This window comes from Vigna radiata, chromosome 8 (genome assembly GCF_000741045.1).
Source record: "Vigna radiata var. radiata cultivar VC1973A chromosome 8, Vradiata_ver6, whole genome shotgun sequence".
NCBI lineage: Eukaryota > Viridiplantae > Streptophyta > Magnoliopsida > Fabales > Fabaceae > Vigna > Vigna radiata.
The window spans coordinates 34,614,526-34,629,641 of NC_028358.1; the positions used below are offsets into that span (position 1 = coordinate 34,614,526).

Genomic DNA, 15,116 nt, shown 5'->3' on the forward strand with positions numbered 1-15,116 from the left:
AACTACAATGGAAATAGTGGGCTCCCTTTTAATATATTATAAACATTAAATTTGGTAGCTTTATAATCAAATTCTACAGAAAAAGTTTTATTCCCACGTATAAAGGTGAAAACTCATTCATAAATTAACATTCCCATGCTACTTTCCCAAATATGCTAAATGATGATGATTATGATACCTTAAACTATAAGCCCTGCATCTTATTATGATAGTTTTTTTTTTTTAACCTCATTACTTAATTTTATTATCTATTTAAAAAGATATCAAATGAGAATATTACAAAACAATTTTAATAATTAATTTTATGTGTCAATAACAAATAAATAATATTGTATTTCAAACTAAAATAAAAGTTAAAATAATAAATTTTAATGATGATTTTGACTACCTTTGCAGAGATTATTATTGAATTACTCAATACATTGACCAGTATTATTTATCATGTAAAAATCAGAACTAAAGAATACGAATATTCGTAGGATAAAGATGTTGAATGTGATGAAAAGAGATAAAGAATGAAATTTCACAACAAAAATAATACTTTTTTAAAAGTTTGAAAAAAAATTGGATATAGAATAAAGTAAAATGGAACATAAAGTTTATCAATAGAATAATTTAAAATAAAACAAAAATAGTAAGATTCAATAAAATATAACATTATAAATAAATTCACAATATGTAGTCGTCTTAATTTAGTGGAGAATACCAGACACATTTTTGTATATAGGCAATTTCTAATTTTTTTAAAATTAGGTAGGTGATAGAGACTTTTTAAACCATGCACGAAAACGTGAATATGTACGTGCATGTGTATTTTTATATATAGATATAATTTTTTTAATTAAATTGTTTATATTATATACATTTGATAATTTATTTTTATATTTATATTCTTTTGCTGTTTTTTTATGCAAAACTGTAACATCCCAAATTATATACCAAACATATATAAGTATAGAATGCAAACAACCATGATAATGGAAAACAGTTAGATGTATTAGATGAGTGTTTAGTTATACAGTCATCCAAAATTAGAGAAATTTAAAAGCTTTACAATTACATATAAAGTCTTTCAAAATGGAATAAGATAAAGAAACTGAAAGTAAATCTAAGAGGTGGGAGCTACAACTCCACTGTCCAGAGCTTGCTCCAAAGGCGTGTCATCTACTGGTTCTGCTCACATCCAAAAGTAGGATGATCATCGCAAGAAGGGAAGACCAGAAACATGCAAAATACACACATACATTGCAAGGGTGAGCTAGTATTTAAAACATAAACATATTCAATGCATTTTCAAGAAACAGAGCATACAAGCAACAACCAATCAAACATAAATAAATCCTAATTGACCTAGACTCGTCCGGACTAGGAATGAATATTGATCTTGGGCAGGTTTTGCACTTGTGGTGGACTCTACTGCTTTGCAAAGCCATTGCCGAGGGGTTTCACCCGACCACACACAAGGCGAGTCCGTTACCGCGGAATAGACCTACAGTGGAAGTGTCTACCCTAGGACTTCCCACTACTCTCACCACTCGCGTCGATCATCTCTATTTGAGATTGAAAGACCGTCAAAGTATTAGGGATAACCTCCTTTGAAGGAGCATCAATATTCACTCATACACTAAAGTGATCTCACCTAGAGATCTTAGAATAATTCTCAAAGTCCATAATCCATATCACCAATCTTGTTTCACTTCACCAACCTCATCCAATCAATCATACAATCTCATTCAGAAGCATAATAAACATATATAACTCATACATTACATATCTTCAAAGAAACATCATTTATTAATACCCATTTCTTTATCAACTATAATTACCTATACTTAAGTAATTCAAACAGCTTGGAGACTCTCACCAATGGATCCGAAAGGGTCAAAAACTCCCAGAACGACCTAAAGAACGTCCAAAACGAACGTCCGGAGCTCCCAAAATGTAAAAAACATAAAAAATACACAACCTGTCGCAGAAAATTCGCTGAGCGCACACCCTGTGGTGCGCTGAGCGAATTTTGTTTGCCAAAAGTTATTCGCAGAGCGCACAGAGTGCGTTGTGCGACTCTGCATAATCTGCAGAGCGAATTTCTGCAGATTTTAGGAACTCACACACCCAAAATTCGTTTTAGACCTTTTTATTAACTTCTAACCTTCCTAAATTGATTTGTATGATGAATTGAACTTGTTTAGATGTTCCTAACTAATCATAAGTTGATTCCTTAATTGCTATGCATGAATTTAATTCCTAAAACTTCAATTCCATGAACTTAGATAGCAATTTCTGATTTTACCACTTACCAGTTATTTTAGACCATTTTGACTCATCCTATAAGTCATATGTGACTTGTCTAAGGGTTATAAATTGACCAAAACAGTACCTCCTACCAGATTCAAATTATAGCTACTCTAGTTCCTAAATTTCAGCCTAATTTACCTAATTCACTAGTTTTTTGTTTATGGATGCAATGAATCAAATAAATCATCTCACAAATCACAATCCANCTTTACAATCATGTATAATCAATCATCAATAGTTATGTTCAAAATCATTCCAGAATTTAACNGCACAAAGTCTCATACTCTCATGTCACTTAAATACAACTCAAAACAGTATAATGAACCAAGAACTTGCCTACTACTATTATTTCACAGATTTTCACACAAGATTCACAGTGCATGTAAAACTTCAAATTCATAATCCAAGATATGAATTACTAGCTCCCCTTACCTGGATCCTTGCACAGGACAGCTCAAGGCTCTCTCCTAAATGTCCTAACGTTTTCAGAATTTATCCTCCAACCTAGAGATCACAAAACAGTGATCAAAACAACTTTTAAAGCTGGAATTGAAAGAGAAATTGAAGAAAGAAACTGTTAATAGCACATGCAATCAGTAGATTGCATGTTCCAAGGCTTAAATCGGTGAAGTAAAGAGGGAAGAGCAACTTACCCTCTTCGAACGCGGAATGATCGGTGCAACTGGAATTCTTGGAATCCAAATGCTTTAGGCAGTTACAGGAAGGAAATTTAATGGTTCAATTTGGAGAATTTTGGGAGAGAATGCAATGAGCAGAAAGAGAGCTTGGAAGAGGTGGTTTCCAAACAAGAGTTAAGGGTTCAAAGAAATCAGATTTTTGAACTCAAATGGTGTTTTAGTTTTTAAAAGCCATTACCCTCTTATCTGTTGCCACATGTCCCCATTTTGTGCTCACAAAATCCCAAGTCTTTACAAAAACTGTTAAATTATCAATTTTGAGTATTTAATAATGTAAATCTTAATTTAATAATCAATTATACCTCGACATAAATTTTAGTTTAAACTTACTCGTTTCAATTTTTATTTTGGATTAACTTGTATTTATGTTTAGTTTTGAACGACTTGTTTTAATTTTCGATAAGAGTCAACTCGTCTTGATTTTATTTCATATCAACTCAATTCAATTATAGGTTTAGATAACTCAACTCCAATATGAGATGAGTCAACTTGGCTTTACCATGGGTCGAGTTGACTTGAACCGACCTTTGACTTTAATTGGTCCATCTTGACTTTCATCTCAGGCTAGCTCATTTCAACTTTCAGGTTTGGGTTGGCTGGTTTCGACCTTTGGCCCGAGACACAAGTTTCAACTTTTTGGCTGAGCTAACCCATCTCAAACTTCTTCTCAAATTTACCTATCTCGACTTTCAGTCTGAGTCAAGTTATTTTGACTTTTGACCTAGGCTTACTCATCTTAACCTTTGATTCGAGTATATCCATTTTTATCTTTAGCCTGGGTTAACCCATCTTAACCTTCAGGTAGGGTCTGCTCATCTCAATCTTCGACTTAAAATCGTCTATCTCAATCTTCAATCCAAAAACTCTTGTCTGGACATTCAGCTTACAGTAACTCATCTTAACCTTTAATGTAGCGGTTTCGTCTCAAATCTTCAGTTTGATTGACTCATCTTGATTTTTGTTCTAGTACAACTTGATTATAACTTTGACTTAGACTAACTCGATTTGACATATGATTCGGACTAACTCGACTTGAACTTCGATTCGAACAGACTGAAATTGACCTTCAAATCGAAACAGCTCGACTCAACCTTTAATAAGATTATAAATATTATGTTTAATAATTAATTAAAATCTTCTAATATAACTAAATCTATTTTGGTCCACTTATTTAGCAATGTATAAAATTGTACTGATTCAATATAAGATTAGGATTAACCAACACACCATAAGCATATTGACATATCTAACTCTCATACCAACAAAAATTAAATGGTGATATAAGATTAGAATTAACCACCATGAGCATATTGACATTATCTAACTCTCATACCAACAAAAATTAAATGGTAAGAGCAATAAAAATTTGTTTTAAGGTCTCAAATTGAAGAGAAAAAAAAAAGTAAGTAACAAATTTTCTTTATGGTATGAAATTGAGGGCTTATACAGAGAAAAATAAATAAATGAGATCTAATATCGTATATAATACAACAGAACTCACAAAAAAAAATCAAAACTCTTAATGTTATTTATATAACATAATACATAATTTCCAAAAATATATTGATATTTTGTATTTATTTGTTTATTATTAATTTCTAATTTAAATGATGAATAATAAGACACAAATATCTTCCCATTAATAAAAGGCTATCCTTAAACGTGAATTTATCTGCTGACTATAAAAACATAAATTTATTTGGTGAGTAATTTCTATTACTGTAAATATATTTTTTAAATTACTCTAAGTTTGAAACCAACATCCAACTATAAATTAAAAATAAGTTAAATATATTTTTAATTTTTAAACTTTAACATGAAATTAAAATTTATTTTTATCTAAAAATTTAATATGTTTTGATTCTTAAATCTTAAAAATAAATAAATATATTCTTTTAACTTAATTACATTTTTATGTGTCAAACGTGTTTTATTTAATATTTAAATTGTTTACACATTTTAATTTTAGTTAAAAAATACATCGTAAAAAAATTAATATAATTAAATTAAATTAAATATATTAATTTATTTTAAAATTTTAAAAATTAAATACATCAAAATTTTAAACATAACTAAATCTGAATTTCATAAAAGATAAAAGTTTAGAAACGTTTGATATTACAGTTATAAGAGAGAGTGAAGGCCCACGAAAATAAAAAGAAAACCGAAATACCTTTCCTGCATTTATTACACCAGTCCCCTTAACAAGACCCATGCTTCAATTCAACACAATACTAACAGAAAAAGAAAATTTAGTACTTCGCATAATAGAAATAGAAAACAGTAGCACTGTATACCATCACTTTTTGGATAAGACATACATAACAAAAAAATGAAAAAAAAAAGAGAGAGAAAGGTGATAGGACCAAAACAATAATGGTGTGGAGCCAATCATTGCCTGCCAATCTGCCCTGGCCAGTTCATCATGCTCCCTTTCTATAAATTAATTCATCATTTCAATCCCATCCTACACCACATTTCTGATATGGAATCGCGATAATGAAATTAAACTACACATATAATTAATATGTAATTATATTTAAATCTGATATTAATTTAATATTTTTTATTAAACTTTAGACAGACTATTCAAACTTGTATATGTTCTAGAAATGATTCTTGTCTAATAAAGTAAACCAAAACACATGCATTTTATTAAAGGTCGAGATTAATTTAAGAAAAAATATTTTTTCCGAGTGTAACAAAAAAGACATACTAAACGTGTTGTTTGTTTAATTTAATTTTAATGCAGATTAGATCCAATTTTACTAAAAATTAAATATACGGAGAAAATACACAATAATTTTACACTGTTACTCGATCAAATCAGTAAGCTTATTGAGTAGTTTTCATACCTTAAGTTCAGAAAGCAAGTGGCAAATGTTCCAGTCCTGGAACTGAAGCAACAAAACTAAACCCCTGCGTGGATTAAAAGGGAACAAAGTAGATTCACCAACTTCCAATAGAAATTCATCGAATATAAGTTGATTTTTCAATAGCCATTAATATATATTAATCTGCACCTGTGATGCATCATGGCAATAAGGAAATGCTGAAATTCCCCTGCAGTGGAGTTTCTTAGGCAGGAACCCCTAATCAGCTTTCACAGGTGCAGGTTATTTCACTTGATAAATGATAGGTCAGCAGTTTAAGAAAGAAATATATCGAAACAGACAGAACATGGTAGAACTAAAGGGTATCAGTCAACATCATTCCCGCAGGGTCTCATATATCCTAACTAGATCACCTAAAAATACGACCCTCTTGCGTAGCTGCTCAGTTTGCACGCTCTCTGAGGACTTCAAGATCCATCTCTGTTGGGTCTGTTGCCTGAATCTCGTAATGGATGCCCTGTAGTTCCCTTCTGAACCTGTCCTTGGATGTTGCATAAAGCATCTTAGAGCGAATGCGGGATACTGAAGGAGACCTGTAAATAATCCCTTCGTAAACCGTAAAGCAGAAGAATAAAAGCAACAAAAGATGTGCCAAAATGTTTGAGGTAAAATTCCTCTGATTTAGTAACAGCAATGAATAGAAGGTAAACTTTATCTGCAAGTGTCAGATAACCTAGTTGAAAGAAACTGTGAGTCATATTTTGACACCGGCCAGACAATTCTTTCAAGGCCGTCTATCTTGCAATCATAGTCAATCTATAAAATAATCGAAACACCTAAAAATATTTATCAACACAAAATTAAAGATATAAAAAACTATCACATACGTTTAGTGAGGATGACAGAACATAAATTAACTACTGGAAACATTGGGAAAAACAACTAAGCGCAAAAAAGAAGTCACAGAGCTGACAAAGCAACATACAGTATGTTACTAATGGATAAGTCTAGCAGTTGAGGAAAAATATATTCTGTCCCCAGTTCAAAGAGGTGTATTAATTAAAGTTCAATTTTGCTTGAAAATATGTAGACAGTTCCATTACAGCTTACCCCCTACTCCATTTGAAAATATGATGATATATACCCCAATAATAAGTTTTCGTCGACTAGCACATGCCAAATATCACGTGGATCCCAAATAAAAAAGATTACAAGTTCTTCCACAGTAAAAAATAACCATAAAAAAACAACCTCTCATGTCAGTTGATGACCAGACAAATTCCGTTTATACTAAGTTTATATCACAAACAAGGAGAAACTTTATAGCTTTACCAATGTCTGAAATCCATCCCGTGACTTAAGAAAAGAAAAATATTCCAAATTGTGTAATTCCAGTAAGTAGTCTGGGTAAAATAGTTCAGTCATTCATTCAAACTTACTCAATATTATTTGTATACTTTTCTAGCAACATTTACGATTGGCAAAGATCTAGGTAAGTCAGTAATGATCTAAGGAAAAACAATCAAAGAAAAGTATACACTGGCTTATGGGACAGCTATAACCTACGTAATAAATTGTTCGGCATATTTTATAAAATGAAATATACAGAAACCTTTTCAAGTTTCTAAACTAGAGAATGCAATAAGATATCGGACTTTGACATATATGCATAAAAATTGAGATCTAAGAACTTCTCAAACTACTTGTTCAGTCTCTGCCACTAGTATGTTTAGAGTGGGCCATAACAAGAAAAATGAAAATAGGCATTCAAAATAATAGAATATTGGTTACATTGAGAGGGTGCTGGATGTTTCCAAGTATAGTGTTACGAAGAATTGAATGTCACAGGTGTTCCACCTTTGGGGTTGGAAATAGGAGATAGGAGCATTTTCCTCTCACATCTCTCAATAAAGAGAAGGTTAAGTTTTGTATGATCCGGGGTTAGGCTCATGATTCCTCGAAGACCCTTTTATTATTGGAGGGGAGTCATAAACAATCATTGTGTTGCGTGTCTCGTCCTGTGTGATCTTTACTTTACACTTGGCTTGGATTTTCCATAGTTATGCCTCACCGTGGTCAAGTTCTTATCTTTGGCATGGAAGTATGTTGGAGGAAAGAAAGTATGCTTGGCATATTTTCTAATATGCTGTTAATATGGTTGTTGTAACAATAGGACTTTTTCCCAAATTTTGCCCTAGGATATGATGGGGTTGATGGATCTCATAATACTCAATCTCATTTCCCCGAAGAACAAAAGGGTTTCTTTTTTGTTTTCTGATTGGTACACGGAACCTTTTACTTGTATCAGACAATGTGGTTGGTTTCGGACCTGCCTTTTCATTGATATGATCTGGTTCTTTTAGAGGGTTAAGCAACCCTTGTACTCATTTCAATAAAACTTCATTGGCGCATGAAGGAAAAAAAAATACAATCATAGTAAACGATTGGAATCATATTTAGATATACTAGAGAATTACATCACTGTAGAGAATTTAAATTGTTTAATCTGCTTTCACTTTACCCATAGATACCTCTTTAGATGGGCAAAGTGGCCATGATACCTTAAGACGTCTTAGGCTTTAATTATTTATCTGTATTTCAAGATTTGAGGCAAGCTACATAGATGCAACAGTAAAATGCTATACCCACATGCATGAAGCAGTGTAAACAGAAACCAACGTGGTAATATTAGAATGAGTAAATATGATATGCAATTTCTAAAGTAGTATATGAAATCAAGAGACTAACCATGCCACGAAAAAGATTTTGCTCTTCTGGCAGTTCTCAGATGTGACAAAATCAAAGTCATAGACAGCATATCGGCAATCACTTTCAGGCAAGGATGCAGTGAAATCATCGTAGCTCTCAGCAGGGCCTCCGGTTTTCTCTACCACAACCTCTTGCTTTTTCTCGTCAATTTTAAAAACCACATAGCGATGAACTTTCTTCCTCTGTAATTCCAGGAACGTGTTTACGCTATGCTCAGCAACACCCATTCCAGAAGAGGCATTTCCCTACAATGAAGCAACATATTGATTAATTCTAAATTATTGCCCCTTTCAAATTTAATGTTCCAACCATATTACCAAAATCGATAATGATAAGGACAATGATGATGTTCTTACAGTAAAATGAATCTTAGCAGTCAGGAAAAAAAAGGACAACAACCCAACAGGAGAGCCAATCATATACTCCTAACAAATGTAATTCCCTCGAGCTCGGTCACAAGATCCATATGCAGTATGAGTGCAAAAATTAAATAATATTTCAAAAGTAACAAAATGCACTTACTTATTTTGCATCCAATCCCTGGATCAATTAAAAATTCTGATGCAAGCAACCCTAAAGTTAATTGCAACTCAAAGCTACTTCATGCATGGGAAAGGAACAAAATATTCAATAAACTTTCAATTGTTAGCATATGATCTAGCCTGATTTCTTGACCCCTTCCTTTTGTAAGATAGTATGTATCATCACAGTGAACCAATTGAAATTTAAGCCAATGGATAGATCAAAAACCTCTCATTTCAATTTCTGAATCATCCTCGTAGCGAACCCAACATAGCACTAACAATCTAACACATACCAGGCCCAACTCAAATGCATCAAGGAGAAGTTTCAAAATACTAGAATATAGACCCAAACCAAAAGACAACACAAAGATCAATGTCGATTTGATGTCAAGTGAGTGAAACAAACTAAAAAGCATGCGATTAAACAGAGATGTAGCATTAAATCTGTAGCATCAGTAAAATTGGACCTCGACAGCGCAAAAATAAATAAAAGTTCAACAAAATCAAGTGATAACAGCACAGGCAAAATAAGGAAAATAAACCAGAAAATAAAAGTGTTAATTAAAAGATAGACAGATAGATAGATATAAAGAGAGAGAGAGAGAGAGAGAGAGAGAGAGAGAGAGAGGCGAAAAGATGAAAGGAGAGCTTACCCCTCCTCCTCCTACTCTGAAAGCCATGGGTACAGCGAGATGAAGGATGGGTTTTGCGCAGCGAGAGAAAGGTATGAGAAATTGTGTGGAGAGAAGGAGAGAAAAATAATGAAGAAAATTATCGAACGCAAAAAAGGTATTTATTCTCTTCACTCAAGAAAGGTAAAGTAAAACCAAAGCAAAGAGAAAACCTCCACAAAAGAGAAACGCAAATACTTTTACAAAGTTTACAATTTCCAAAGCTCTCTTTTGCAATTTAGTCTAAAGTTTGAGTTTCGAAATAATGTCATAGAAAGATTTAAATATACTTTTATTTCTTTAATCTAATACAATTATTTTTTTACCTTTTAAATAACAAATTATAGAAATTAGTCTTTAAAAAATATAACGATATTTTTGGAATCATTCTAATATTCTAAAATAATCCTTTATCTTAATAAATAACATTTTTCTAGTATGCTATTAATTTATTATTGGTAAAATATTGGCCTGACTCTTTTCATTTAGGTGATCCTGTGTGATGAAATTACCTACCCACTCTATCGACTAATTAGTCTATCATATTTTTAATTGCACATTTCCAATTTAATCTAACAAATTAATAACTACTTTAATATTTTAAACCGTTTTTTTATTTATTAAATTATTCCTTCTATCCAACTACCACGCTAAACTAAATGAAAACGTTTATTGTTTTCTTGTAGTCGACGCAAATACACTTGAACGGCTCTTATAAAAAAGTCATTTTTTCTTTTGCTTGACTAAATTTTATTATTTTCTGGATTTAACTTAATACAATTGAAGTCCTTAAATTTTAATTATTCGTAGTTTTATTTTTAAATATCCATAATTTCTTATTATTTGGACCAGTAAATATGGAAACTAAAAAAATTCCTCATTCTCCGATTTTTTTTCTCTAAAGGTTTGGAAAGATAACAACAAATTTTAGAGTGCTTCAATGTATTTTTAAATATTGAAAATTGAACAAAGTGAAGGAAAATTTAAAGATTAAAATTGCTCAAAAAATTCAGGTTTCAAAATTATAGATAACCAAAAACTAATAGACTAAAATTGTGGGAAAAATTAAAAATTAAAATTATAGATTTTGTAAAATATAGGGTTAAAAAAACATTGATAGATCGTCTCGAGTTAAGATCTAAATTCAAAAGGTACAAAATTACAATTAAGTCTTTTTTTTTATAATTTCCAATTGAATTAATAAACTAAAAAAAATCTTATCTTATACTGTATTATAAAAGAAAAGAAGTTTGAAAAAAATAAGCCTTTGTTGCCTAAAACTAAGCTGATGTTTTTTGTAAAAATACTTTAAATTAAATTATTGAATATAAAAAGTTACAATAATATAATGTCTATAATTAATAATTGAATATATATCACATTTACAACAGAGACTTCCAATAATTTGTCACACAAAACTATTTTTGTTATAATTCGATTACTTAATACATTGAATTTGAATATATATATATATATATATATATATATATATATATCACATCCATACATGTATCTCTCAAGAACAGTATAAAAATGAAAATTTACTCATTTGGCATACAAAATAGAAAAATGTTTTATATTTACTTAATACATTAAAAAAAACCATAAATTTATCTCGAAAAAAGTTATCACTAGTGCAGAAACGCTGTTTAACGTCGATTAATTTGGGCTTTTAATGTCACTTACACAACAGATGTCTATAAGGGTGACGCCCATGGAACGTCAGAAATCCTCTTAACCGACGTCCATATAGACGTCTACTTATACCCACACCGACGTCTAATTTCTCTATATAGACGTCCACCTATGCATAAAACCGACGTTTACATGAATATATAGAGGTTTAAAATGACAATAACCGACGTCTATGTTCCTTATAGATGTCGGACCTGGCACTAACCGACGTCTAACAAAGGCGTTGTCTTTTAGTGCAGTTTTGATCCAGACTTTCGGTAGCATAGTGCAACACTCTCCTCTCGCTAGTTTCCCCACAAAAAAAGCTTGCGTCTTTTGAATCTTCTATGACATTTCAACCCAAAACCGAACCTGGGTCCATGACTACTTCCCATTATTCAACCGCAAAAGAAAAAAATTACAGTGACACGAGAACTAGATAAGGACCCAAGTTCCATTTAGGGTCGAGAAGCCATAGAAAACTCAAAAGATTGCCACTCTTCTTGTGAGGAAACTAGCAAAGGGAGAATGTTGTACTATGTTACCCAAAGAGAGGATCAAAACTGCACTAAAACACAACACAAAGAAAGCAAATTTTAATCAGTTCAACCACAAGATAATAGATGAAAGACTAAATAAAGTTTAAACTGTAAGCATAAAAAAAAACTACGCACCTGGGATGCAAGAGAGAAAAAGGAGAGGAGGAAGACGAGAAACAATAATAGAATGCCGAAAAGAGAGAAAAAGAAGAGGTGTGGCAAGAGAAAAAGGAGAAGAGGAAGACGATCGATATCAAAAACTGAATGCCGCGAAGAGTTGCGGTGTATTTAAAATGGAATTGGGCGACGGTTATTCTCCAGAAAACCGACGTCTATAGACGTCGGTTATCCTACTAATGTGACGTCCAAGTGAACATTTAAAACTGACTTGAATACCCATTAGATGTCGGTTTTTGTCACCGACGTCTAGGAAGCTGAACCGATTGACGTTTGATATCTTGTCAGGGATGTTCACGACTGTTGGTATGGGTCACCGACGTTTATAATAACATACACGTCGGGGCCCTAAATAGCCAACGTCTCAGGCCCTCGAGTTTTGTAAGCATAATTGTTACAGGTATAATAGACGTCGCGTAGCCTGAAACGCCGACGTCAACATTGAAGAATTTTTTGTCTTTCCTGCCTTCCAGACATGCCTTAGACGTTGGATTTGGACTACATGACGTCTAAGCGCCTGAGAATTAGGTGAAAAGCATTAAATACAGCCCAGTAGACGTCGGGGTGCTACAGTGCTGATGTCTTGAAATTAATAGACGTCTATTTTTGGATAAAACTGACGTCTAGTTTACCAGACTATTTACGATAATGTCACCATCCGTTCCTATACGTCGGATTACACGAGTAACGTTAAACAACATTTTTGCACTAGTGTATTGAATTTTAGAGTATATTAAAATTAATTAAGAAATGGTTATAAAAAAACGTCTCTAATTAAATGTAACAAAACATATTTAATAAGGCTACTTTAACGACAACTTTAATAACTTAAGATATTAATATAACATTATTTCACAATTTAATATTAGCAAATTATTATAAAAAAAAAAGCTTGAGTATTAAATGTAACAACATATTTAATAATAATAGTTACTTTAACAACATTTGTACAAATTAAAATATTAATATATTCACAATTTACAAAATATGCTAACTTTCCTTTAAAAATTAAAATTAATTTGTATACATATATACTTTATAATTTCTATACAATATATATTATACTGCAGTAGCACATAGAGTCCTTATTAGACTATATATAATTTTTCTAACAATATCAAATACATTTCTAAGAATATAAATTATATGAAGTTTCAGTCTACCACCTATAACATCTTTTTTCTCCAGAATGGAAACACCTCTATTTTATATATATATATATATATATATATATATATATATATATATATATNATATATATATATATATATATATATATATATATATATATATATATATATATATATATATATATATATATATATATAGATACCAAACTTATAAGTCTTTTTAGTAAATCAACGAGGGTAAGTGTTTTAAAATCTTTCTTATATGTTTACTCATTTAATAATCTAAATTGTAAATTATATTTTTTATAAATAGAATACATCGTTTGAATTATTACATAACATTTTTTATATATTTTCATTTAAATATTGCAGAGGTTTTATCTATTTTTTTTCTTTCATACATTTTGCCTTGATTTTCTATTTTTCTGACCTTGCTCTTCATTTTCCTTCCATTTTCTTTTGATCTATTGGTTTTGTTTTTATAGTGAGATTTTCTCTAATTTACAAAGGATAATTTTTCATCTTAAAATATTTTTCTACTGAAGCAACATTTGTCCGGTGTCTTATTACAATTTATCTTTGTTGTTTTGTCTTATTGATCTAAAGTCTAGTTATTCATGATTTCATTATTTATGACGTGTTTTATTAGAGAGATTTGAGGGGAGAGAATGAGTAAATTTGTAAGATGCATGAAGTGTTTTTAGGTAGACAAAATCTAAAAATATTTAGCTCCAAAACTTTCTATCATCTTCTTTTTCTTATATTTCCAAGTACATTTTTTTATTAGTATTCATCTGCGTTTCTTTTGGTTTCACTCCATAATCAAATTGATTAATATTTAAAATACCAATTTTTATAACTTAAAAAAAAAAATAAATAAATCTAATTCCTTAAATGAACCGGTTTCGATCACACCTTGCAAGTTGCAACACAAGGTTTGAATCAACTTTCTAAAGTCAAGAATCAAAAGCATTTCCTCTAATTCCTGTCATAACTTTAGTAAACCATTATATTCATAATCACGATTAAAGTTTCCACAGTAGCTAACAAATAAAAACTACAAATTTCATATTTAAAAATTGGCCAAAAAAGAATATCCCACATAAACCATTCAGGTCAATAATAATTTATTTAATTATTATCAATATTCTCAAAACTCAACCAACCTAGTAGTGGTAAAGTTTCGCAGACAAAACCGACCCTAAGAAACAGCCAAAGAAATTCTTAGTTCTATATCTATTGAGAAATTAGTGCCTATGATAATTGTAATTGGGAATGGGGAATGGGGAATGTATCATCCAGGTCATAATCAACTATCAAATTGGAATATTAACCTGTAATTTCGATGAAAATATCTATAGTTATCAATGTATACAAATCACTATTTTTCAATATTATCATAATAATCGTTCGTTGTCATAATTATCCCATGATGGGTATTTATGTCAGTATCACGACAAAAGACACCACTAACATAATGTTTATAACAAAGATGATGGATGGTTAATGATAAAAAAGGATGCTCATGATGATGATGAAGTATAATGATATGGTGGTGATGAAAATATATAAATATATTATTCTTGCTTTGGCCATCAACATTCTCATTACAACCATTAATAAACCAGTCAGCAACATAACAACAAATAAATAATCATAACGATGTTTACTTATAATTACTATCTCGATTCTCGTCTTCTTTATACTTTTATTTATTTATTTATTATTATTATTATAATAACAATTTTATGTGATTAAATAAGTGCGTGAAATTAAGTAACAACATGCAGTAAGTGCATTTA

General features: G+C 30.9%; 1 protein-coding gene across 1 annotated transcript; it reads right to left on the minus strand.

The window, feature by feature from the left end:
• Positions 1 to 5,924: 5,924 nt before the first annotated feature.
• LOC106772289 (actin-depolymerizing factor) lies at positions 5,925 to 9,935 on the minus strand. The gene is made up of 3 exons (XM_014658591.2): positions 9,777 to 9,935; positions 8,579 to 8,844; positions 5,925 to 6,423 (listed from the first exon to the last, which is right to left on the minus strand). Exons 1-3 carry the CDS (start codon positions 9,801 to 9,803, stop codon positions 6,273 to 6,275), a joined length of 444 nt encoding a protein of 147 aa, XP_014514077.1. The 5' UTR covers positions 9,804 to 9,935; the 3' UTR covers positions 5,925 to 6,272.
• Between the last annotated feature and the right edge of the window lie 5,181 nt (positions 9,936 to 15,116).

Bases quoted from the DNA above. Each gene is read 5' to 3' on its own strand.
- LOC106772289 (XM_014658591.2), bottom strand. From the start codon at position 9,803: ATGGCTTTCAGAGTAGGAGGAGGAGGG. The intron at 8,845-9,776 runs GTAAGCTCTCCT...GCTTCATTGTAG, and splicing joins TCAGAGTAGGAGGAGGAGGG to GGAAATGCCTCTTCTGGAAT. The intron at 6,424-8,578 runs GTTAGTCTCTTG...GATTATTTACAG, and splicing joins AAAATCTTTTTCGTGGCATG to GTCTCCTTCAGTATCCCGCA.